The sequence below is a fragment of the Bombina bombina genome, chromosome 6 (assembly GCF_027579735.1).
Source record: "Bombina bombina isolate aBomBom1 chromosome 6, aBomBom1.pri, whole genome shotgun sequence".
Taxonomy (NCBI): Eukaryota; Metazoa; Chordata; class Amphibia; order Anura; family Bombinatoridae; genus Bombina; species Bombina bombina.
Window position 1 is genome coordinate 1,122,739,500 of NC_069504.1, and position 27,929 is coordinate 1,122,767,428.

The 27,929-nt window shown below is 40.6% G+C and overlaps 1 protein-coding gene across 1 annotated transcript in view; it reads right to left on the reverse strand.

Annotated features, from left to right (window-relative positions):
- ITPR2 (inositol 1,4,5-trisphosphate receptor type 2) overlaps window positions 1-27,929 on the reverse strand; it is a 920,836-nt gene that overhangs the window by 606,558 nt on the left and 286,349 nt on the right. The window contains exon 26 of the mRNA XM_053719707.1: window positions 16,194-16,314. Coding sequence (XP_053575682.1) covers window positions 16,194-16,314 — 121 coding nt within the window. The remainder of the gene's footprint in view (window positions 1-16,193; window positions 16,315-27,929) is intronic.

Consider the following 27,929-nt stretch of genomic DNA (forward strand, 5'->3'; position numbering starts at 1 on the left):
TGCTACAGTTAGTCTCACATGTCACCCCCAGAGGGACAGGAGACCAGCAGCACATACTGCAGTTAACTTCAGACTGTCGGTGCTTAGAGCAATGCTACAGTTAGTCTCACATGTCACCCCCTGAAGGACAGGAGACCAGCAGCACATACTGCAGTTACCTTCAGACTGTCGGTGTTTAGAGCAATGCTACAGTTAGTCTCACATGTTACCCCCAGAGGGACAGAAGACCAGCAGCACATACTGCAGTTACCTTCAGACTGTCGGTGTTTAGAGCAATGCTACAGTTAGTCTCACATGTCACCCCCAGAGGGACAGGAGACCAGCAGCACATACTGCAGTTACCTTCAGACTGTTGGTGTGTAGAGCAATGCTACAGTTAGTCTCACATGTCACCCCCAGAGGGACAGAAGACCAGCAGCACATACTGCACTTACCTTCAGACTGTCGGTGTGTAGAGCAATGCTACAGTTAGTCTCACATGTCACCCCCAGAGGGACAGGAGACCAGCAGCACATACTGCAGTTACCTTCAGACTGTCGGTGTGTAGAGCAATGCTACAGTTAGTCTCACATGTCACCCCAGAAGGACAGAAGACCAGCAGCACATACTGCAGTTACCTTCAGACTGTCGGTGTGTAGAGCAATGCTACAGTTAGTCTCACATGTCACCCCCAGAGGGACAGAAGACCAGCAGCACATACTGCAGTTACCTTCAGACTGTTGGTGTGTAGAGCAATGCTACAGTTAGTCTCACATGTCACCCCCAGAGGGACAGGAGACCAGCAGCACATACTGCAGTTACCTTCAGACTGTCGGTGTGTAGAGCAATGCTACAGTTAGTCTCACATGTCACCCCCAGAGGGACAGGAGACCAGCAGCACATACTGCAGTTACCTTCAGACTGTCGGTGTGTAGAGCAATGCTACAGTTAGTCTCACATGTCACCCCCAGAGGGACAGGAGACCAGCAGCACATACTGCAGTTACCTTCAGACTGTTGGTGTGTAGAGCAATGCTACAGTTAGTCTCACATGTCACCCCCAGAGGGACAGAAGACCAGCAGCACATACTGCACTTACCTTCAGACTGTCGGTGTGTAGAGCAATGCTACAGTTAGTCTCACATGTCACCCCCAGAGGGACAGGAGACCAGCAGCACATACTGCAGTTACCTTCAGACTGTCGGTGTGTAGAGCAATGCTACAGTTAGTCTCACATGTCACCCCAGAAGGACAGAAGACCAGCAGCACATACTGCAGTTACCTTCAGACTGTCGGTGTGTAGAGCAATGCTACAGTTAGTCTCACATGTCACCCCCAGAGGGACAGAAGACCAGCAGCACATACTGCAGTTACCTTCAGACTGTTGGTGTGTAGAGCAATGCTACAGTTAGTCTCACATGTCACCCCCAGAGGGACAGGAGACCAGCAGCACATACTGCAGTTACCTTCAGACTGTCGGTGTGTAGAGCAATGCTACAGTTAGTCTCACATGTCACCCCCAGAGGGACAGGAGACCAGCAGCACATACTGCAGTTACCTTCAGACTGTCGGTGTGTAGAGCAATGCTACAGTTAGTCTCACATGTCACCCCCAGAGGGACAGGAGACCAGCAGCACATACTGCAGTTACCTTCAGACTGTCGGTGTGTAGAGCAATGCTACAGTTAGTCTCACATGTCACCCCCAGAGGGACAGGAGACCAGCAGCACATACTGCAGTTACCTTCAGACTGTCGGTGTTTAGAGCAATGCTACAGTTAGTCTCACATGTCACCCCCAGAGGGACAGGAGACCAGCAGCACATACTGCAGTTACCTTCAGACTGTCGGTGTTTAGAGCAATGCTACAGTTAGTCTCACATGTCATCCCCCAGAGGGACAGGAGACCAGCAGCACATACTGCAGTTACCTTCAGACTGTCGGTGTGTAGAGCAATGCTACAGTTAGTCTCACATGTCACCCCCAGAGGGACAGGAGACCAGCAGCACATACTGCAGTTACCTTCAGACTGTCGGTGTTTAGAGCAATGCTACAGTTAGTCTCACATGTCACCCCCAGAGGGACAGGAGACCAGCAGCACATGCTGCAGTTACCTTCAGACTGTCGGTGCTTAGAGCAATGCTACAGTTAGTCTCACATGTCACCCCCAGAGGGACAGGAGACCAGCAGCACATACTGCAGTTACCTTCAGACTGTCGGTGTGTAGAGCAATGCTACAGTTAGTCTCACATGTCACCCCCAGAAGGACAGAAGACCTTTGCTATTTTAAATGCTCATCCACTTTAAAGGGGACTTTTATGTCAATATTTTTTGTCAAACTGCTTGTGGACATTTAGGGGCCTATTTATGATGGTGCGAGCAGACATGATCCGATATTGCGGATCATGTCCGCTGCACATCGGTAAATGCTGACAGCACACACTATTGGCATTTATCATTGCACCGGCAGTTCTTATGAGCTGCTGGTGCAATACCGCCCCCTGCAGATTCGCGGACAATCGGCCGCTAGCAGGGGGTGTCAATCAACCCGATCGTATTGGATGGGGTTGATTTCTGTTGATTTCTGTCCACCGCCTCAGAGCAGGCGGACAGGATATGGAGCAGCGCTGCTTTATAACTTCTGTTCCCGGCGAGCCTGAAGGCTCACCCAGAGATAGGGGCATCAAGCTCTATCCAGAGCTAGATAAATATGCCCCTTAGTGTAAATATGGCTATTTTTTATTTTATTAGCATTTTTATTTTATTATCATGTAATTCCATTTAAAAAAACGGTTGCTTTGTGACTTAATAATAATTCTCTTGTTTTATTTCAATAACAAGTCTGGAATTAAGGTGAAAGACATTTCATACAAATGAACTTTAGACCAATACAAAGAAGAAGTCTCTGCCAGTCTAGCTGCGCTATAGGAACACAAGATTGCCGTCTTTGTTGAAAAATATGTAATGGCCTTGACATCATTAAACGCTTTATTGCAATCAAAGCAAGATGTGTTTATTTTGTGCTGAGTTCTTGGAAAATGTCTAGAAACAACTCTTTGTGCTTGGTGCGGCACATTCTCATATAGAGTTTAAAATAATATCGTTAATAAACATCTTACAATACTTTTTTATTATAAAATGTCACTTATGGGACAATAGCTCTGCACGCAGAAGTTTCCAGCCATAGCAAAGGTTCTTTATCTAGACATCTTATAGCTTTTAATATTCGAGACACAGAGAGAGCTGCCCTAGGTGGGTGTAAGGATGCAAACAGAACAAGTACCCACTCTCAATTAAAGGGATATGAAACACACATTTTTCTTTTGCGATTCAGACAGAGCATAATATCTTAAAAATGTTTCCAATTTAGTTCTATTATCAAATTTGCTTCAATTCCATTAAATTCTTTTTTGAAGAGATACCTAGGTAGCATAAATAGTGCTGCCATCTAGTGCTCTTGCAACTTGATAACATTGTTGTAAAACTGCTGCTATCTAGTGCTCTTGCAAATGGATAACATTGTTGTAAAACTGCTGCCATCTAGTGCTCTTGCAAATGGATAACATTGTTGTAAAACTGCTGTCCTCTAGTGCTCTTGCAACTGGATAACATTGTTGTAAAACTGCTGCCCTCTAGTGCTCTTGCAAATGGATAACATTGTTGTAAAACTGCTGTCCTCTAGTGCTCTTGCAAATGGATAACGTTGTTGTAAAACTGCTGCCCTCTAGTGCTCTTGCAAATGGATAACGTTGTAAAACTGCTGTCCTCTAGTGCTCTTGCAAATGGATAACGTTGTTGTAAAACTGCTGTCCTCTAGTGCTCTTGCAAATGGATAACGTTGTTGTAAAACTGCTGTCCTCTAGTGCTCTTGCAACTGGATAACATTGTTGTAAAACTGCTGTCCTCTAGTGCTCTTGCAACTGGATAACATTGTTGTAAAACTGCTGTCCTCTAGTGCTCTTGCAAATGGATAACATTGTTGTAAAACTGCTGCCATCTAGTGCTCTTGCAAATGGATAACGTTGTTGTAAAACTGCTGTCCTCTAGTGCTCTTGCAAATGGATAACATTGTTATAAACTGCTGCCATCTAGTGCTCTTGCAAATGGATAACGTTGTTATAAACTGCTGCCATCTAGTGCTCTTGCAAATGGATAACGTTGTTGTAAAACTGCTGTCCTCTAGTGCTCTTGCGAATGGATAACGTTGTTGTAAAACTGCTGTCCTCTAGTGCTCTTGCGAATGGATAACGTTGTTGTAAAACTGCTGTCCTCTAGTGCTCTTGCTAATGTATAACATTGTTATAAAACTGCTGCTATCTAGTGCTCTTGCAAATGGATAACGTTGTTATAAACTGCTGCCATCTAGTGCTCTTGCAAATGGATAACGTTGTTGTAAAACTGCTGCCCTCTAGTGCTCATGCAAATGGATAACATTGTTGTAAAACTGCTGCCCTCTAGTGCTCATGCAAATGGATAACATTGTTGTAAAACTGCTGCCCTCTAGTGCTCATGCAAATGGATAACATTGTTGTAAAACTGCTGCCCTCTAGTGCTCATGCAAATGGATAACATTGTTGTAAAACTGCTGCCCTCTAGTGCTCATGCAAATGGATAACATTGTTGTAAAACTGCTGCCCTCTAGTGCTCATGCAAATGGATAACATTGTTGTAAAACTGCTGCCCTCTAGTGCTCATGCAAATGGATAACATTGTTGTAAAACTGCTGCCCTCTAGTGCTCTTGCAAATGGATAACATTGTTGTAAAACTGCTGCCCTCTAGTGCTCTTGCAAATGGATAACGTTGTAAAACTGCTGCCCTCTAGTGCTCTTGCAAATGGATAACGTTGTAAAACTGCTGCCCTCTAGTGCTCTTGCAAATGGATAACGTTGTAAAACTGCTGCCCTCTAGTGCTCTTGCTAATGTATAACATTGTTGTAAAACTGCTGCCATCTATTGCTCTTGCAAATGGATAACGTTGTTGTAAAACTGCTGCCCTCTAGTGCTCATGCAAATGGATAACATTGTTGTAAAACTGCTGCCCTCTAGTGCTCATGCAAATGGATAACATTGTTGTAAAACTGCTGCCATCTATTGCTCTTGCAAATGGATAACATTGTTGTAAAACTGCTGCCCTCTAGTGCTCATGCAAATGGATAACATTGTTGTAAAACTGCTGCCATCTATTGCTCTTGCAAATGGATAACGTTGTTGTAAAACTGCTGCCCTCTAGTGCTCTTGCTAATGTATAACATTGTTGTAAAACTGCTGCCCTCTAGTGCTCATGCAAATGGATAACATTGTTGTAAAACTGCTGCCCTCTAGTGCTCATGCAAATGGATAACGTTGTAAAACTGCTGCCATCTAGTGCTCTTGCTAATGTATAACATTGTTATAAAACTGCTGCCCTCTAGTGCTCATGCAAATGTATAACATTGTTATAAAACTGCTGCCCTCTAGTGCTCATGCAAATGTATAACATTGTTATAAAACTGCTGCCATCTAGTGCTCTTGCTAATGTATAACATTGTTATAAAACTGCTGCCATCTAGTGTTCTTGCTAATGTATAACATTGTTATAAAACTGCTGCCATCTAGTGCTCTTGCTAATGTATAACTATTATAAAACTGCTGCCATCTAGTGCTCTTGCTAATGTATAACTATTATAAAACTGCTGCCATCTAGTGATCTTGCTAATGTATAACATTGTTGTAAAACTGCTGCCCTCTAGTGCTCATGCAAATGTATAACATTGTTATAAAACTGCTGCCATCTAGTGCTCTTGCAAATGGATAACGTTGTTGTAAAACTGCTGCCATCTAGTGCTCTTGCTAATGTATAACATTGTTATAAAGCTGCTGCTATCTAGTGCTCATGCAAATGGATAACATTGTTGTAAAACTGCTGCCATCTAGTGCTCTTGCTAATGTATAACATTATTATAAAACTGCTGCCATCTAGTGCCCTTGCTAATGTATAACATTATTATAAAACTGCTGCCATCTAGTGATCTTGCAAATGGATAACATTGTTATAAAGCTGCTGCCATCTATTGCTCTTGCAAATGGATAACATTGTTGTAAAACTGCTGCCATCTAGTGCTCTTGCTAATGTATAACATTATTATAAAGCTGCTGCCATCTAGTGCCCTTGCTAATGTATAACATTATTATAAAACTGCTGCCATCTAGTGATCTTGCAAATGGATAACATTGTTGTAAAACTGCTGCCATATACTGCCCCAGAAATGAGCCTGCTCCTGAGCTTATGCTTTTTTTGATGATTTAAATATTTTCTGCTTAATTTGTATGCGCCGTTATCCCTCTCAGGCTCCCTCTCACACATCTCCCGGACCGTTGTTGGTGACAGTATGAAGAACACTGAACAGTAATGTATATTTTCCTGTCCTGTCCCAAAACCCAGTGGAAACTGTGACTGAAATGTTTGTTTGATAGTCAGTGTTACAGCTGCCCCAAATCTTACGCAAACTCCCCTAATGTTCTCATCCAGGCTCCACTGAGCCCCAAAAATAAACAGGCGTCTGATGGCACATCAGGTCTGCACAGATTTCTATCTGAGATGTGGCTAATGAGTTCTGAGGATAACATTATATATAGCATATGCACTCCTCAGCCCCATTACTGTATTTTTACCACCTCTACTGGAAGAATATTCCATGAATCAAACACTGCTTCTGTGCTTAGACAGGAATAATGTGTATTCAATAATGGTATTCGAGCATGCCTGAAATATGCATAATATGCGCATAATATATGTGAGGGTGTCTTTAAAGAACCGATGTATGATGTCATACCCATTATCCTATGGGTTTATTTTAGTGCCTTTAAATAGTGTGATGGTACAAACAACACTAAGCCATTACTACGGCAATAGCCGAAACGCGTAGGCTTCTTTCACACATCCATTTTTATATGTGCCCTCCTTATCTTTTAATATGCTATTCAGCAATACAAGTTACTTTTATATTTGGCTTATGGACTATAATTTGTACTTAGGGTTTTGTCCATATCAAAATCTCTAACAATGTACATTTTATCAGCCGCTAAGAAACTCTTTTATATCTCTCTACCAGCCTCTTTTTAACTGAAATGTGCACCAAATTCTCATCTAAGAGCAAGGGCACCCAAACTATGGCCTGAGGGCCACTTCCTGTCCACTAGGGCTATTGTGTGTCCCTCAGCACTAATTAGCAGAAATCAGACTAATAATTTGTTACTGAAAAACTTGTTTTACACTCCTCATTAGCATATATAATGCATATAAGTATGTGTATTTGTGCCATATTTTGTAAATGAATAGTATATCCTAATGTTACTTTAACACGAATGTGAGTGTGATGTGACCCTCAGTCAATCCGTTAGTAACTGTCCCTCCATACAAACAGATTGGACGCCCCTGTCTTTATACAGTTCACACTAGGGGAATATATTTTCTGTTTGTTTCTGATCACATTTCTTTGGAAGATGTTTTTATTGTCCATCTTTACATTTTCACTTTTTGTTTTTGTAAACAATCAATGGACTTGAATTGTATTTTTAATTATGATGAATGGACCATTAAACAAGCATTAAAAAAATGTATTAAGGACAAGAACATTCATTTTTCAAAAAATAAATAAATGAATAATTAATAATACTAAAGAAGTCAATATAAAAACTTTCATGAATCAGACAGACATATGCCACTGCCATACAGTGCACAAAAGATGTGCACGCTCTTGAGTCTACTTCAGTATGCTCTCATGTAAAGGAGATAAGCTTTAACAAGAGAAAAATGTACATTTTATCAGAAAAATAAAGTGAAAAGTTTTGTTTCTTTCCAATGGCATCGAGAGTACACAGATCCATTCAATTACTAGTGGGAATTCAACTCCTGGCCACCAGGTGGAGGCAAAGAACACCCCAGCAAAGTCTTAAAGTGAATGTAAATTTTGATGCTAAAGTGCCCGGTTTTTAAAAATTCGATTAAAAACAGGGGCACTTTAATTCATCAAAATTTACATTTTACTCCTGTTGTGAAAAAAAACCTTACCTTTTAATCTTCACAGCTGCCCCAGCTTCCTCCGGTCGTCGCAAGCCATTTCTGATGTCAGAAATGATGGATAGGTCATCCTCCAATCACGGCTTCCCCCCCGGCGGAATCAGTGTCTGATTAAAAGCTGTGATTGGAGGAAGCCGGATTCCTCATTTTAGACCCAGGAAGAGGCTTTGCAACCGGTGGAGGAAGCTGGAGCTGCTGTCAAGATTAAAAGGTAAGTTTTTTTTTCACAACACGAGTGAAATGTAAATTTTGATGAATTAAATTGCCCCTGTTTTTAATCGAATTTTAAGAAACCGGGCACTTTAGCATCAAAATTTACATTCACTTTAAGTATCCTCCCATTACCCACAATCCCCAGTCATTCTTTGCCTGCGTAATATTGTAGGTGATGTGTGAAGTTGTTAATCATTTAATGGGTACTTTTCCCTGCAAGTAAGGATTGGGGTTATGCGGTGTCCATGTCATTCTCTTTAGTAAGAGTAATGGTGGCTTTTAGCAGTTGGAAAACGGCGAGGTGGTCTTTGCTTACCTTCCAACATGTTTTCTACCCCTATACAGAAAAACCAAGGTTGGTTACTGTGTTTTTTCTTTATCTACAGGTGTATGTCAGTGAGGATTCTTGTCACACCGGTTTGCTGTACCTGCCCTACACCGGATCCACAGGTAAGTGCTTTTACCTTCTAGGTGAGAAGATAACAGCACTTAGGAGTTCCTTGTTTAAAAAAAAAAAAAAAAAAGGATACTTAAAAAACAAGGTGGATCCTTATGGGACTGAATATCCCTTTTAAAGGTTGGGGATTTATTGAGCAGCAGTTCAGGGCACTGTTCTGTCATGTGAATGCTTTTTTGTTTTTGGCTATGGGGATTTTTTTGCACAAATGTTACCTTTTATTTTGTTTTGGTAATATCTCTTTAAGAAAGTTGTTGGACCGCACCTTACTTTTGAATTTGTGGTCATGTGACCGCTCAGTTACTTCCTGAGGCTGAACAGTTTGTTTGTACTGGTTGTTTGAAAGCCGGATTTTCAAGGAATCAGAGTGTTTTTTCTGCCATAGGATTGTTTTTCCTACCTGTCGCTTTTCTCTGATGTTTGCAGCTTTCTAGGATTTGCAGTTTGAACAGGATCTGCTGGTGTGGATTGGATTCCTGGTTACCGGCTGGGTGAGTCTCTGCAGCGTGGCTGGGGGGTAGAGGTGCAGGTATCAATAATTATTTATCTATGCTTAGAATTGTATTCTAATTTTTTATATATAAGGGAGTATAAGGGAAATAAAGGGCTATTTTATTTACTATGGATGCCGATCCCAAGTTTTCTCTGTCATTTGATAAATGTCTTTATTCTGCAGATGCCCAGGTTATACCTCCTCTGCATTTTTGTTCCCCTTGCCTTAATAAAGTTTTATTATATAAAGATTCCTTATCTGAGACTTCTTTTTCTCAAGATAATGCTGTTCAGGAGTTGTCTCAGCTTTCTGCTATCATGCCCCAGTCTTTGACAGATTCACATGCAGTGCCCTGCGGTTCCTCTCAGTCAGTCTCTGGGAGTGTTTGTTTGCCTAAAGATTTTGCTGCGCAGTTGACTTCTGCAGTTTCCGCAGCCCTAAGTGCTTTACCTAGTTCTGGTAAAAGGAAGAGGACATCTAAGAACATTTCTATGGGTTCTGATTCCATCAAGACTAATTTGCTTAATCTTTCTCAGTTATCTAGCGAGCATCATTCCTCTGCAGATTCTGAGGGCGAGATCTCTGATTCAGAATCTGCAGTTCCTAGTACAATGGATTCTGAGGAGGTTAATTTTAAACTGAAGTATCTCTGTTTAATTTTGAAGGAGATTTTATAGCTACTTTGGATAACTCCAGAGGCCCCTAAAAAGGCTAATAAACTGAATAGTTTTTTTATGTCAAACCTAAATCTGTGGAGGTTTTTCCTGTTCCAGGACGCATGTCTGACATTATATCTCAGGAATGGGAGAAGCCGGGTGTTCCTTTTAACCCGGTGTGTTTAAAAAGATGATTCCGGTGGCTGATTCAGTGCGAGATCTGTAGCGCACTGTTCCTAGAGTAGAGGGTGCTATATTTACCTTAGCCAATAGGATAGTTCCTCTTTTAGAGACCCTATGGATAAGAAACTGAAAAATGTTTCTTCATCAGGATTTGCAGTGGCAACCAGTTGCTAGTATTGTGACAGTTGCTGGTGCAGCCTCTTATTTGTGTGACTCTTTGTCTGATCTAGTTTCAGAAGAAACTACTATAGAGGAGATCCAGGATAGGATCAAGTCTCTAAAGCTGGCTAATACTTTTATCTGTGATGCCAGTATGCAAGTTGTTTGGCTGGGAGCCAGGATTTCTAGTTTTGCGATACTAGCCCGCAGAGTCCTTTGGTTAAAATTTTGGTCTGCGGATGTGACTTCTAAATCCAAGCTTCTGTCTCTACCTTTTAAGGGTAAGACTTTATTTGGTCCTGGTCTGGCAGAGATCTTTTTCACGGTTACTGGTGGAAAGGGAGTTTTTTTACCACAGGATAAGAAGAATAGACCCAAGGGTCATAAGACTTCTAATTTTTGCTCCTTTCCTAACTTAAAGCGACAGAGATCTTCCTCATCTTCTAAATCTGACCAGCCCTGGAACAAGGGTAAGCAATCCAGAAGGCCTTTTACTGAGGCTAAGTCAGCATGAAGGGGCCGCCCCCGATCCAGTTTTGGATCAGGTAGGGGCAGGCTTTCCTTTTTTTCAGCAGGCTTGGATTCATGATGTTCCAGATCCTTGGGCAGTGGCTTAAACTGTGTTAGGGATTTGTCCTCTCTGGGAGTGATTATCCCAGTTCCTCTAGCAGAACAGGGTCAGGGATTTTGTTCAAATCTTTTTGTAGTTCCCAAAGAGGAGGGAACTTTTCGACCCATTATAGACTTAAATTCTCTCAACAAGTTTCTCAAGGTCCCGTCCTTCAAAATGGAAACTATTCATTCTATTGTCCCTCTGGTTCAGGAGGGTCAGTTTATGACCACTATAGACCTTAAAGATGCATATCTTCATGTGCCTATCCACAGGGAACATTTCAAGTTCTTGAGGTTCGCTTTTTTGGATTGATATTTCCAATTTGTAGCGCTGCCTGTTGGCCTCGCCACTGCTCCTCGAATATTTACGAAGGTTCTGGGGGCTCTTTTGGCTGTGGCCAGATCTCTAGGGATTGGTGGCTCCTTACCTAGACAATATCTTGGTCCAGGCGCCATCTTTTCAGTTAGCAAGGTCCCATACAGATTCTCTGTTAGCTATTCTCTGCTCTAACGGGTGGAAGGTGAATCTAGGGAAAAGTTCCTTGGTGCCAAGTACCAGGGTATGTTTTCTGGGGATAATCTTAGACTCGGTATCTATGAAGATTTTTTTGACGAAGGTCAGAAAAGTGTTCGTCTATCAATAGCTGTATGCATGGAAGTAATTGGTCTCATGGTGTCATCCATGGACATTATTCCATTTGCCCACTTCCATCTGAAACCTCTACATTTATGTATGCTCAATCAGTGGAACGGAGTCCACTCGGATCTCTCTTGGAGGATAGTTTTAAACTCTCAGACAAGGATGTCTCTGTCTTGGTGGATCTCCCAGGACCTTTTGTCTCAGGGCACTTGTTTCCTGAGACCTTCATGAGGGATTGGGACCGAGGATGCCAGTCTGTTAGGGTCCCTAAGAGGTCAGGGACTTTTGGACTCAGAAGGAGTCTGCCCTTTCTATAAATATCCTAGAATTGAGAGCAATTCTTGTCAGGGTGCCAGGAATCAGACTGAGACGAGAAGTGCAAGATTAATCACAGCTTTATTCATAGGAAAAAATAATAAAAAGTTCACAAGTCACAAAAACAAGCCAGGAGTCAAAACCAGAGCTGGTAGTCAGACAAGCCGAGTCAGAAGCCAAAGCGAATAGTCAGATGAGCCGGAATCAGGAACAAGGAAAACAGCAGAGTCAGGAACAAGCCAGGGATCAGGAACCAGGAAGGACGTCAGGCAGCCAGGTAATACACAGGAACTCTCACAAACAGGTCTGAGACAACGCAAAGGCAAAGCATACTGAAGAGAGGCCCTTTAAATAATAAGTGATGACATCACAATTCTGAGACTGCATCCTGTCTCACATGGATGATGCACACCAGTCTGGCCATAAAAGGAAGTGTAGGAAATGAGCAGCATCCCCCACAATGCACCATAGTCAAAAAGAGAGGTGAGTAAAATGGCTGCCAGCAGCACATGGCAAACAGCAGGGAAAAAACCCTGACAATTCTCTATGCTCTATCAGTATGGCCTCAACTGAGTTTTAGTCTGGTTTATCAGATTTTAATGGACATCATCTCTTCAGTTTAGAGTGAGAGAAGGTGGGGGTGGGGCAGAGTATATTGTACACAAGAGATTCAGTGGTTAAGGGCAAATGGCCCGATTTGAGTTTTATAATCTCCCAACCACTGATACCTCCTGCCACAGATTTAAAGTTAAGGGCAAGATACAACTAACAAGTAATTGTAAATAGACTTACAAGTAAGAATAGGTAACTTAAATCTGTGAGGAAAATTCCACCAATGCCCTCGCAAATCAGAGCTAGATAGTTTTTAGTTAGAAAAAATATTTTTCTCCATTCATACACTAAAATTTATTAAAGTCAAAATTTTAACCACACATACATTTAGCAAGAGCTAAGAATTAAAAACACTACACCTAAGTTGAGCTGTGATTTTTAGATTAGTCTGAAATCAGTATCAAAGGTATCTGGCAGCAAAAATTATAGATATAGGCTAAGCCCTTACAATCCGAGGGCTAGATTAAGTTTAATTTTTAACCAATTATTAAAGCTGCATTATACCAGACCAACAAAGGTGAGCAAGTTAAAAAAAGGGGAAAGACAGAGCTTATCCCAGAGGACCCCTGACGTACGTTTCACAAAAAACGCTTCCTTGATGTCAACCCTCTAGTGGGGAGTTCCGGAGCTAGATCTGATGGCATCTCATCTAAACGCCAAGCTTCCAAAATAGAGAACAAAATCAGGAGATCCTCAAGTAGCCATGGGATTTCGGTCTAATTTATCAGTTTCTTTCGGTAGCTCGTATCAAACAGGAGCAGGTTTTAATTATTCTACTAGCTCCAGGGTGGCCTTGCAGAAGTTGGTTTGTGGACCTAGTGAGATTGTCGCCATTCCCCCAGCCCCCCCCCCCCCCGTGGAAATTGTCTCTGAGGAAGGATCTTCTACTTCAGGGTTCCTTCCTCCATCCGAACTTAGTCTCTCTGAAGCTGACTGCTTGAATATTGAACGCACAAGGTTTTTCTGTAAAGGTTATTGAGACTATGTCTCAGGCTCGTAAGCCTGTTTCTCGCAAGATTTATTATAAAGGTATGGTGTAGATACCTTCATTGGTGTGGATCTAGGGGTTTTTCTTGGAGTCAGGTGAGATTTCCCTGTATTCTGTCCTTTCATAAGGAGGCCTGGAGAAGGGTTTATCAGTCAGTACCTTAAAAGGTCAGATTTTGGCTCTGTCGATTCTTTTGCAGAAGCGTCTGGCAAATCAATCTTTTGTCCAGGCTTTGGTTAGATTTAGGCCTGTGTTTAGGTCAATTGCTCCTCCTTGGAGTCTTAATCTGTTTCGTAAAGTTCTGCAGCAGGCTCTATTTGAGCCTATGCATTCTGTTGATATCAAGTTATTGTCCTGGAAGGTTTTGTTTCTGCTGGCAATTTCCTCTGCCAGTACAGTTTTGGAGCTTTCGGCTCTACAGTGTGATTCTCCTTATCTTATTCTTCATGTGGATAAGGAGGTTCTCTGTTCTAAATTTTGTTTTCTACCTAAGGTGGTCTCGGAACGCAATATCAACCAAGAAATTGGTGTTCCTTTATTTTGTCCTAATCCTTCCTCTAAGAAGGAGTGGTTATTGCATAATCTGGATATTGTGCGTGCTTTAAGGTTCTATTTACAGGCTACAAAAGATTTTCGTCAATCTTCAGCTTTTTTGTTGTCCTTTCAGGTAAACGGAGGGGTCCGAAGGCCACTTCTTCTACTCTCCCCTTCTGGTTGAGAATTGGCATATGAAACAGCTGGACAGCAGCCTCCAGAGAAAATTACAGCTCACTCCACTAGGGCTGTCGCTTCTTGGGCCTTTAAAAATGATGCTTCTATGGATCAGATTTGCAAGGTGGCCACTTGGTCATCACTTTTTCCAAATGTTATGTTTTTGACTCAGCTGAGGCTTCTTAGGGGAGGAAAGTTCTTCAAGCGGTGGTGCCTTCTATTTAGGTATGCCTGTATTGTGTATCCATCCCTTCCATTCTGTGGACTCTAGCTTTGGTATTGGTTCCCACTAGTAATTGAATGGATTTGTGGACTCTCCATGCCATTGGAAAGAAAACAATTTATACTTACCTGATAAAAAAAATTATTTCCTGGCATGGAGAGTCCACGACCCGCCCTTATTTTTAAGACGGCTTTTTGTAATTTTTCTAAATCTCAGGCACCTCTATACCCTTTGAGTCTTCTCTTTCCATAATTCCTCGGCTGAATGACTGGGGATTGTGGGTAATGGGAGAATACTTAAGGCTTTGCTGGGGTGTTCTTTGCCTCCTCTTGGTGGCTAGGAGTTGACATTCCACTAGTAATTGAATGGATTTGTGGACTCTCCATGCCAGGAAAGAAAAAGAATTTATCAGGTAAGTATAAATTATGTTTTTGTTGCCTTTTTTACTTATATGCTTTATCCGGAGCATTGCATTTAAATTTTGACCTACAGGTCCCTTTAACCTTTTAAAGCCGTTATGCCGTTCCATTCCGTCATAATTAGACTGGGCTTTAAAGCCGTTATGACGGAATGGAACGTCATAACTAACGGCTGTCCTGAAGCCTTCTGTGCTTCAGGGATTTAATCGCGGTCTGGAGGGCGTTCCTAGGATTGTAGGGACGCCCCCCAGATGCGATCCAATAATTGAAATCTCGCGATCGTATGCACCATCGCGTAGTTTCAATTTGTCTACATCGGAACAGTTGTAGGCACTTTAACCCTGTCACGAAAGGGTTAATATCTGTCACTATTTGCTTCTTTGTCACTTGACTGTCTCAGCCAGACCCTTTCCTGACCAATCGCATGTAAATACATCTGTATAAGCTGAATTCAGTCTTTTTAAACTTTCCTATGTTTCTAACTTTCCTATGTTTCTAAATAAAGTTATGTTTTAGGCTTATCAATACTTTCTTGTTGCGCTGTACTACTCACTTGCTGCCAGCCAGCAATAAAGATATAAAACAAACTGCAGTTTGTGAGGCCGGAGGGGTGAGTACTGATGCACTTAGTCACAAAACTATCAGCAGAATGACAAGAACATTTTTATTATAACTTCAAGTGTGTTTAGCCCCCAACAACGGCATTGTGAGTTTTATGCTTTTAACTCCTTGGCTGCCAGACAAGCTAGGCTTTTCAAAGGGGTTAAAGAGATGCTGCTCATCAGTATGAGAGCATCATTTAAAATAATATACCAGTTTTAGTTGAGCGCTTCCTATTAAAGGGACACTAAACCTATTTTTGTTTCTTTCATGATTCAGATACAGCAGCAATTTTAAGCAACTTTCTTATTTTCTCCTATTATAAATTTTTCTTCTTTCTTTTGCTATCTTTATTTTAAAAGCAGGAATGTAAAGACTAGGAGCCGGCCCACATTAGGTTCAGCACCCTGGATAGCGCTTGCTTATTGGTGGCTACATTTAGCAAACCAATCCGCAAGTGGTATCCGGGTTCTGAACCAAAAATGGGCCGGCTCCTAAGCTTTACATTTGTGCCTTTTAAATAAAGATAGCAAGAGAATAAATACAAATTGGTAATAGGAGTAAATTAGAAAGTTGCTTAACATTGCTGCTCTATGTGAATCATGAAAGAAAACAATTGTGTTTAGTGTCCCTTTAATGCCGATTGGCTGAATTACCTATAAGCCAATGAGCACTGATATGAAGTTCTTACCAGCGGCAGATTATAAGCAGCCTCTCTTTCATGTAGATGACAATTTTTGGGGTATGATGTTTCTTTACTCTGCAGAGCACATGGAAAGCTACAGAGGGAGCCCAGCAGAACATTCCCCTGTGTAATAAAGACACAAACAGCAACAGCCGCCAGACTAACAGAACCTCCTGATTTCTGAAAACCTACCAACTTCTGCCAGTGTTTTTATACAGGACTCCACAGACGATTTCTGGGAAGGGTTTGGCCAGGTACAGTTGTAAATGCGGAAAGCGGACTGCAGTAGCTGGATGAATACAGGCTGGTGTGTCTGCAGAAAAAGCACAGAGGGGTTAAATGTGATTGTTATCTGCACAGTTACAGCACACAATCCCAGCATAGTAACGGCACGCGCTGTAATCACAGCACAGTAACGGCACACAATCACAGCACAGTAACGGCACACAATCCCAGCTCAGTAACGGCACATGTTGTAACCACAGCTCAGTAACGGCACACGCTGTAATCACAGTGCAGTAACGGCACACAATCACAGCACAGTAACGGCACACAATCACAGCACAGTAACGGCACACAATCACAGCACAGTAACGGCACGCGCTGTAATCACAGCACAGTAATGGCAGACGCTGTAATCACAGCACAGTAACGGCACGCGCTGTAATCACAGCACAGTAATGGCACGCGCTGTAATCACAGCACAGTAACGGCACACGCTGTAATCACATTGCAGTAACGGCACACAATCACAGCACAGTAACGGCACGCGCTGTAATCACAGCACAGTAACGGCACACAATCACAGCACAGTAACGGCACACAATCACAGCACAGTAACGGCACACAATCACAGCACAGTAATGACATACAATTACAGCACAGTAAACTCTTTGGTTGCCAGTAACACAAAGAGAAATGATTTCACCACTTGACTACCCCTTACTTATTTTTGCTCCCTATTTGTAGTGCATTGAGACATAGGAAGCGATTTACATTTTGCTAAATGGACATTTAAAGTGAAAGTCAATCCTAGCGTTGTACAAACGTTAGGATTGACTACTGAAACAAAGTTAGCCAATAGTTGTGTGGTAAATCCGGCTCCCATGGGCGCCAAGCCAGATTTTCCGCATGGCTATTGGCTAAGAGGTGTAAACGTCACCTCTTAGCAAAAAAATTTTTTAGCGTGGGCTGCTGTAGCAGCTAAGAACGGCGATCAGTTGAAACAAATAAAGGAGCTTTTTCATTGGTCAAGTCCGACAAAAAAGTGTGGGAACTCACCAAGACTTCCACCCCCACAATTAATATTATTTTATATACACACACTGTATTTATATGTATATAATCTATACACTATGGTTAATGAAAGCAAATTAGAACCATTTAAGGGTTGAATGGTTGCCTTTGGACCTGAGAATCCTCCTCTGTCACAGAGTCTCACCCACTTAAGGTCCAATAGTTCTATTTCTGCTGAGGGAGCTAAATAACCTCAGAGCAAGTTACACATAAATGTAGGCACCATGTATTGTAGGAAGTGTTACTGCCCAATACTAGAGGATCTCACTATCCCTCTAACCAGACTGTGCTCCCACCAGCAACAGCAGTGTTTACTGAAGTGTTTCTGTACTCTGTCCAGAGAGAACTTAGTTCCTCCTGCAAAAATAGTGCAGGAAATCCGTTCCCACTCGACTTGATCCCTGAGCTTTCTATATTGAGTATCTTATACTTCATGAATGAAAGTCCCCTTTATTTGTTTCAATAGTCAATCCTAGCGTTTGTACTACGCTAGGATTGACTTTAACTTTAAGTGCCCAGTATTTTTATAAATATTGTACGGGACAGCCTGCTAAAATACTGGACACCTAACAACCCTAAATTGTACCAGTTACCTCTGTATATTGCTATAAGATCAGCTAAACCACTGTTTTTCAAACCTGTCCTCAGACCTCCACAACAGGGCAGTGTTTGTGGATTACCTTGGGTGAGAGCAGGTTAATAACTATCTTTATTAATCAGCTGATTATTTCACCTGTGCTCCAGTTCAGATATCCTCACAATCTGGCCTGTTAGGGGGCCTGAGGACAGGTTTGAAAAGCAGTGATCTAAACTGAGGAGCATTTACACAGCAAAGCATTTGGTTTTCTTCTTCTGGGTTAAGCTACAAACATAAAGCGGACAGATTATTGTTTTGTTTTATTTGTTGCATCTAATAAAGAGACTTAAAATGTATTACAGTTTTTTAACATTATTTTTATGTAAAGAAACACTCTTTGCTTTTGTGCTTGTGAGATGTTTTACTGCTATGAAATAATTAAGTTCTGCTAACCATCTAGTAAGTCCATAAAGGATCATGAAATGATTCAGATGCAGTGCAGTTAGTTTTTTTTTTTTTTAAGTTCCAAATTGCTACAATTATCAAATTTACTCAGATTTCTTTGTGTCTTTTATTGAAGAGCATATCTAGGTATTCTCAGAAGCGTGCACTTGTCTGAAGCACTATATACGGCAGAAGTTTTGCAACACAGGTTTAACTGCTTAAGCCTAATAGACGTAGGTATCCCATCACTTGGTGCTTTGTCTAGGGTACCCTGTTGATGTAGAACCTACGTCCAACCTTCTCCCTCGTGCTGTGGTCCCGGCTGTCAGAGCTGCAGAAAGAGGCAGAAGGCATCTGCCTTCATATAGTAAGGAAGAACTGGTCTTTCTTCCTTTGCCATACAAAAGCAGATCGCTGATGTGTCCCTGTCTGCATCTGCTTGCGGTGGTGTCGTGGGTGGTGTGGGAATGAAGAGGGCGGCGGGTGGGCTGCACATCGGAGGGGGACGGGTTTACAACACTGCACAAAAGATTTACAGGGGAAGGAGTAATCCACTACACTACGGAAATGGAATTTTTAGAGAGGAGAGGGGGCCCTACAGCAAGTTCACTTGGATGGTGCAGGGAGGACCGTTACCCTACGGAAACAATCGGCTAGATTACGAGTTTTGCGTTATGAGTAAAAAAGCAGCGTTAATGCTCATAACGCTGCTTTTTCACTACCGCTGCTATTACGAGTCTTGTAGGTACAGCTGTCCTGCACACTTTTTTGGCCGTGCCGCAAATTAACTTACACAATTTTCGTAAAGTCTTTTTTCAATGGGACTTCCATTGCGCCAGTATTACAAGCTTTTTTTTTTTTTAGGCCAAAAAGTGAGCGGTACAGCCTATCCCACAAGATTCGTAATGCATTCTAAAGTCAGTAGTTATGAGTTTTACACAACAAAGCTGAAGCATTAAACTCATAACTAAAGTGCTAAAAAGTACACTAACACCCATAAACTACCTATTAACCCCTAAACCGAGGCCCTCCCGCATCGCAAACACTAAAATAAAATTATTAACCCCTAATCTGCCACTCCGGACATCGTCGCCACTATAATAAACATATTAACCCCTAAACTGCCGCATTCCCACATCACAAACACTAGTTAAATATTATTAACCCCTAATCTGCTGTCCCTAACATTGCTGCCACCTACCTTAATTTATTAACCCCTAATCTGCCGTCCCCAAAGTCGCCGCCACTATCCTAAAGTTATTAAATCCTAAACCGCTGCACTCCCGCCTCGCAAACACTAGTTAAATATTATTAACCCCTAATCTGCCGTCCCTAACATCACCACCACCTACCTTAATTTATTAACCCCTAATCTGCCGTCCCCAAAACTATACTAAAGTTATTAACCTCTAAACCTCTGCACTCCCGCCTCGCAAACACTAGTTAAATATTAACCCCTAATCTGCCGCCCCTAACATTGCCGCAACCTACATTACAGTTATTAACCCCTAATCTGCCGCCCCCAACATTGCCGCAACCTACATTACAGTTATTAACCCCTAATCTGCCGCCCCCAACGTCGCTGCCACTATACTAAATTTATTAACCCCTAAACCTAAGTCTAACCCTAACCCTAACACCCCCTAACTTAAATATAATTAAAATAAATCTAAATAAAACCTACTATTAATAACTAAATAATTCCTATTTAAAACTAAATACTTACCTGTAAAAGAAACCCTAAACTAGCTACAACATAACTAATAGTTACATTGTATCTATCTTAGGTTTTATTTTTATTTTACAGGCAAGTTTGTATTTATTTTAACTAGGTAGAATAGTTACTAAATAGTTATTAACTATTTACTAACTATCTAGCTAAAATAAATACAAATTTACCTGTAAAATAAAACCTAACCTGTCTTATACTAACACTTAACCTTACACTACAATTAAATAAACTAACTAAATTAAATACAATTACCTAAATTACAAAAACAAACACTAAATTACACAAAATAAACAACAAATTACAAGATATTTAAACTAATTACACCTAATCTAATAACCCTATTAAAATAAAAAAGCCCCCCCCCTCCAAAAAAAAATAAAAAAACCTAGCCTAAACTAAACCACCAATAGCCCTTAAAAGGGCCTTTTGCGGGGCATTGCCCAAAGAAATCAGCTCTTTTACCTGTAAAAAAAATACAAACAACACCCCAACAGTAAAACCCACCACCCACAAAACCAACCCCCCCAAATAAAACCCTAACTAAAAAAACCTAAGCTCCCCATTGCCCTGAAAAGGGCATTTGGATGGGCATTGCCCTAAAAAGGGCATTTAGCTCTATTGCTGCCCAAACCCTAATCTAAAACTAAAACCCACCCAATAAACCCTTAAAAAAAACTAACACTAATCCACCAAAGATCCACTTACAGTTTTGAGTCCTCAACGAAGCTGGGAGAAGTCTTCATCCAAGCCGGGAGAAGTGGTCCTCCAGATGGGCAGAAGTCTTCATCCAGACGGCATCTTCTATCTTCATCCATCCGGCGAGGAGCGGGTCCATCTTCAAGACATCCGGCGCAGAGCATCCTCTTCTTCCGACGACTCCCGACGAATGAATGTTCCTGTATTGCTGCTTGCATCAGCCAATATGATTTTTTTAACCTTTATTCCGTTCTATCAGCCAATCGGAATCTAAGGGACGCCATCTTGGATGACGTCACTTACAGGAACATTAATTCGTCGGGAGTCGTCGGAAGAAGAGGATGCTCTGCCCTGGATGTCTTGAAGATGGACCTGCTCCTCGCCGGATGGATGAAGATAGAAGATGCCGTCTGGATGAAGACTTCTGCCCGTCTGGAGGAACACTTCTCCCGGCTTGGATAAAGACTTCTCCCGGCTTCGTTGACGATGGATGGCGGGTATTCAAAACTGTGGATATTCGGGGGTTAGTGTTAGGTTTTTTTTAAGAGTTTATTGGGTAGGTTTTAGTTTTAGATTAGGGTTTGGGCAGCAATAGAGCTAAATGCCCTTTTCAGGGCAATGGAGAGCTTAGGTTTTTTTAGTTAGGGTTTTATTTGGGGGGTTGGTTGTGTGGGTGGTGGGTTTTACTGTTGGGGGGGGTTGTTTGTATTTTTTTTTTTGCAGGTAAAAGAGCTGATTTCTTTGGAGCAATGCCCTGCAAAAGGCCCTTTTAAGGGCTATTGGTGGTTTAGTTTAGGCTAGGAGTTTTTTTTATTTTGGGGGGGCTTTTTTTATTTTGATTGGGCTATTAGATTAGGTGTAATTAGTTTAAATATCTTGTAATTTGTTTTTTATTTTGTGTAATTTAGTGTTGTTTTTTGTAATTTAGGTATTTGTATTTAATTTAGTTAATTGTATTTAATTTAGGTAATTTATTTAATTGTAGTGTAATGTTAGGTGTTAGTGTAAGATAGGTTAGGTTTAATTTTACAGGTAAATTTGTATTTATTTTAGCTAGGTAGTTAGTAAATAGTTAATAACTATTTAGTAACTATTCTACCTAGTTAAAATAAATACAAACTTGCCTGTAAAATAAAAATAAAACCTAAGCTAGATACAATGTAACTATTAGTTATATTGTAGCTAGCTTAGGGTTTATTTTACAGGTAAGTATTTAGTTTTAAATAGGAATTATTTAGTTATTAATAGTAGGTTTTATTTAGATTTATTTTAAATATATTTAAGTTAGGGGGTGTTAGGGTTAGGGTAAGACTTAGGTTTAGGGGTTAATAAATTTAGTATAGTGGCGGCGACATTGGGGGCGGCAGATTAGGGGTTAATAACTGTAATGTAGGTTGCGGCGATGTTAGGGGCGGTAGATTAGGGGTTAATATTTAACTAGTGTTTGCGAGGGAGGAGTGCAGTGGTTTAGGGGTTAATATGTTTATTATAGTGGCGGCGATGTCGGGAGCGGCAGATTAGGGGTTAATAAGTGTAGGTAGGTTTCAGCGACATTGGGGGCAGGAGATTAGGGGTTAATAAGTATAATGTAGGTGGCGGCAATGTTGGGGCAGCAGATTAGGGGTTAATAAGTATAATGTTTGTATCGGCGATGCCAGGGGCAGCAGATTAGGGGTTAATAAGTGTAACATCAGGAGTGTTTGGACTCGGGGTTCATGTTAGGGTGTTAGGTGTAAACATAAAATGTGTTTCCCCATAGGAATCAATGTGGCTGCGTTACGGAGCTTTACGCTGCTTTATTACAGTTGTTAGTCTTTTTTTTAGCCGGCTCTCCCCATTGATGTCTATGGGGAAATCGTGCACGAGCTTGTACAACCAGCTCACCGCTGACTTAAGCAGCGCTGGTATTGGAGTGCGGTATGGAGCACAATTTTGCTCTACACTCATTTCTTGCCTTTTAACGCCAGGTTTATGAAAACCTGTAATACCAGCGCTGTAGGTAAGTGAGTGGTGACAATAACGTGCAAGTTAGCACCGCACCCCTCATAACGCAAAACTCGTAATCTGGCCGATTGTTAGTTATTTATTTATATATATCAAAAATCAATTTGAGACTCAGCACACACGTTACAAATACAGTTTGCCTGGGTGCACTAGCAAACAGTACATAACCCCAAATTCCAAGCAGGCACTCTCTGGACTTGAATATAACAATCCTTTTGTTTTAATAATGTGACATTTCAGTTCAAACCCTTTCTTCAGGTCAGGTCTGAGGAAGGGGTTCTCCCCGAAACGACATATAAGCCCTAAAAACTTCATTTTGGCAGACTGTCTACTAGTACAGTTGGGCTCAAAAGTTTGCATACCCTTTGAGAATTGGTAATAAATGTACCATTTGTAAAGAAAACATGAGTGAGCAGGCAAGACACATTTCTTTTATTTCTTATGGGATTCATATTCAACAGTAGGTCATAACAGAATGGCACAATCATAAAACAAAACATGGCAACAAATAAAACAATGAAATGACTGCTGTTCAAAAGTCTGCATACCCATAGTTCTTAATACCGTGTATTGCCCCCTTTAGCATCTTTTGTAATAGTTGTCTATGAGGCCCCAAATTCTTGCAGATGGTATAGCTGACCATTCGTCTTGGCAAAATGCCTCCAGGTCATGCAAAGTCTTTGGTCGTCTTGCATAAACCGCACGTTTGAGATCTCCCCAGAGTGGCTCGATGATATTAAGCAAATATCAATATGTTCCAGCACTCTAGAATTCAAATATATACCATATGCAAGTCACCCCTGGGTCACTGTCCAAGACCCAAGGTAACAGAGTTCAACAAACACAATTTAGGTGACAGCAATTCAATATTTATTGTTCAAAGGAGAATCAGCACAGCGACGTTTCGGGACCCTATCCCTTATTCATGCTATAACTTGCAAACACGGATTATGGCCTTATATACCCTTATACCACTAGGTGGCGCTAAACAACATTCTAAACAATTTTAACCCCTAAAGTGCATAAATCCAGACAGATTGATAGAAGAGAAAATTCAAAAAGTTAAATCTATCCCCAGGGATAACATCTTAAAATATTGTGATCAGACACCTGATAAAAGAAAAGATAGGCTAATGTTTAATACTGAGTACAATTCGCAAACTGAAGATATTCAGCGAATTATTAGGAAGCATTGGGGTCTTCTAGCGGAATGTAATCCAAACATAGAAGTATTTAAAAAATACCCTATGCCAGCTAAAAAAGAAGCCCTAACATACAAGCAAAACTGATAAAAGCGGATATTGGATCTGGCTCTAAAAAGAAAGAAAGTTACATAGGGTTAAAAAATCTGGGTTGTTACCCCTGTCTAGGTAGTTCTTGTTGCTCAAATTTAGTGAAAGGCTCCACTTTCTCGCACCCACATACAGGCAAGAAATATATGATTAAAGGCTATTATACTTGCCTTACCACATACATTATTTATATGGTTAAATGCCCATGTGGTGGCGTTTATATTGGAGAGTCTACCCATAGTGCCAAAGATCGCATTATAGAACACAAGAGTAACATAAGGAGAGGTAACCTCAAAGCACCCCTATCTAGCCACTTCTTAAATCATGGTCATTACATTAGTCAATTACAATTTCAGATAATTGATCATGTTATATTACCACGTAGAGGGGGAGAAAGAGAGTTGCTTTTAAAGCAACGAGAGTCATACTGGATTTTTGAATTAGATACTATGTACCCTAAAGGTCTAAATAGAGAATGGGACCTTACTGTTTTTCTGTGAAAAATTGAATGTACATTGCTGCTATAAATACAATGTTGCTAAAAATGTTGCATCTGTATATAGGAACACTTTGTGTGAATTTTTTTTTGAAAGTGTTTAATTTAAACACGGTTTACTGTTAAGTAAGAATAATTTTCTAGCTAAAATTGGAATAGTATAATGGTTTTATGCACTTTAGGGGTTAAAGTTGTTTAGACTGTTGTTTAGCGCCACCTAGTGGTATAAGGGTATATAAGGCCATAATCAGTGTTTGCAAGTTATAGCATGAATAAGGGATAGGATCCCGAAACGTCGCTGTGCTGATTCTCCTTTGAACAATAAATATTGAATTGCTGTCACCTCAATTGCGTTTGTTGAACTCGATGATATTAAGGTCAGGAGACTGTGATGGCCACTCCAGAACCTTCACCTTTTTCTGCTGTAACCACTGGAGGGTAAGCTTGGCCTTGTGCTTAGGGGTCATTGGTGTGCTGGTAAGTCCAAGAGCATCCTATGCGCAGCTTTCATGCAGAAGAATGCAAATTGTCTGCCAGTATTATCTGATAACATGCTGCATTCATCTTTCTATCAATTTTCACAAGATTCCTCGTGCCTTTAGAGACCACACCCCCCAAACATCAGTGAGCCACCACCATGCTTCACAGTGGGGATGGTGTTCTTTTCGCTATAGGCGTTGTTGACCCCTCTCCAAGCATAGCACTTATGGTGGTGACCTTAAAGCTCTATTTTGGTCTAGTCACTCTAAATTACAAAGTGCCAGAAGCTGTAAGGCGTGCCAAGGTGTTGTCGGGCATATTGTAACCAATCTTTTTTGTGTGGCATTGGCACAGTAAAGGCTTTATTCTGGCAACTCGACCATGGAGCTAATTTTTGTTCAAGCATCGCCGTATTGTGCTCCTTGAAACAACCACACCGTCTTTTTTCCAGAGCAGCCTGTATTTCTCCTGAGGTTACCCACAGGTCTTTTGACAGTTCTTTTCTGCTCCCCATGACTCAGTATCTAGCCTGCTCAGTACATCCACGTGAGAGCTAACAAACTCATTGACTATTTATACACAGACACCAACTGCAATTTAAAAAGCCACCTTCTATTGCCATTGCAACTTGTGTGTCTGTAACAAGGCCAAACATTCAATTGTTTGTCAGCTTTTGATCAGGGCCATTTGGGTGATTTCTGTTATCATTATGATTTAAAAAGGAGCCAACACAACTATGTAATAATAAATGGCTTCATATGATCACTATCCTTAAATAAAAGACAGTTGTTTGGCACGATCAGTTATAATTTCAAAATCAATGCCAAAATTTCACAATTTCTGCCAGGGTATGCAAACTATTGAGCGCAACTGCACCTAAGGTGGTGGTGAGGTGTGTGTGGTGGGAATCAAGGAGGTGTCGAGTGGGAGGGTAATTCCTACAATACTGTTACCCTCACTATCTAACTAATGAGAAACATAAAGTTTGTGAAAAAGTAAACACTTTTTTAATATGATCACATTTGGCAGAGAAACGGTGGCATAAAATATACCAAAATGGGCCTAGATCAATACCGTGGGTGTCTACTAAATTATATATATATAGTTTTGACAGGTAAATACATTAAAAAACCTACTCTATTTCTGTTTAAATGGAGTGATAGCAAAAATGCTAAAAATTCTCCAGTATTTGCACAAGATTTTCTCTAAATTTCCCAAGCCTGAAGGGGTTAATAGCGCTATACACTGTACATCTGATGCTTCTAACAAGTGCATATTCCTGAGTCATGGAAGAACGTGGCGCTGTTAGCTTCAAAGTAAACGGCTTTAATATAACATTTTTTTAAACTAAAAAATATGTTAAAAAATTATTTTTTATTTGAATTAGTCATTTTTTATAGTTTGCATCTCTTAAAACAAAACATTGCATTCAAATTCATTAATGTTGCTCAATTACTACAGAAATCTCAGCACATTGCTAAAACATCTATAGGTGTCAGGGAAAACCATAAAATATATATATATTTTTTTTACAAAAATGACTGCTTTGTCTGTAGTGATGCTATTCAGTGCATTGATAGCCTGCAGCCAGAAGCGCATCACTAAAGTCAGATTCTCAACTATACAAGAAATCACGTAACAGATACAGGGCTTGAAATTCAAACCCTCGCTGCTCAGGTGAGATATTCTAAGAAGTCTCTTCGGTATGGCGAGGCCCTTAAAAAAATTTTTAGAGACACAAATTTTATCTTGAGACATGTTTATGTTACTATGTAGTGATCTTTATGTGAAACAGAGACTCCTACATTACAAAACAAGGTCTAAAAAATATCCAAAAGATTTTGTGTGATCTCTCTCCATGTCAGCGAGGTTTCAAATATCAGGTTCACAGTGAGTCGCCCAGACAGAAGCGTCATCATGGGATCTCACATATATTTCAGATAACATTAAAAAACAAAAAACATAAGGCTTGATTCTTTATCTTCAGACTAAAAGAAAATCCAATTTTACTCTCCGGTTTCAGTCTTCATGTTCCTTATGTGTTAACGTCTTTCTAATTAATCACTGATAATCAGTAAAAGCCTAAACTACCTTGAGTGGGAATTTGTATTCTAAGAACAGTTTTCGTGACTTGATAAATGTGCCCAGCTGTTCATTAATCTCACAAGATAGCGTGGCCCTGAATTTATTTAAATATAGCGCAGGTCTAATAAATCACCAATTTGAATGTCAAAACATGGACAGCTATTGTTCTTAACAATGCCCTCGATCCTCCGGTTTTATCCAGGGAATTAAATGAGCGAGTTCTGCACAAAGTACATGAAAAGAGAGAGACACGGATCAAGGAGGAAACAATGGTGTGAAAAAATTAAAAGAAGGTCGACAACAGGATCCCAAATGTTGAATCTTAAAAGAGTAATGAGATGAGTAAAAGCTCACCAGAAAATGACCGTCTATTCAGGCCCAAAGTGCTCAGCAGTCTGTTTTGTTTTTTATATAACTACAGAACCACAATGTGCTGATCCATTAAACAAAACGGTAAAAGTATCACCTATCAGTCATTAACACCTTGATCATCAATAACTTATGTGTCTAAAAATAACCTTTTATAACTTAAAGGGACAAGGAAACTTAGCTGCTCTCCATGACAGCATAAAGAGGTAGGCATACGAGTGTACATGTGACTGGTGTACTATACGGTAATAATGTATGTAACAATATTCTACATATAGTGCTCAAGACACGTGCATGCCCCTGTGACTACCTCAGTATACTCTTATGGAAAGGAGCAAAGTTTCTCATAAAAGGCTATCTTTAGGCAAATTCTTTCTTGAAGATTAAGGTGTTGGAGGGATTTAAAAATCAAAATTTGAATGTACAATGGTTGTATTTAAAGTTATGACTGATTTTC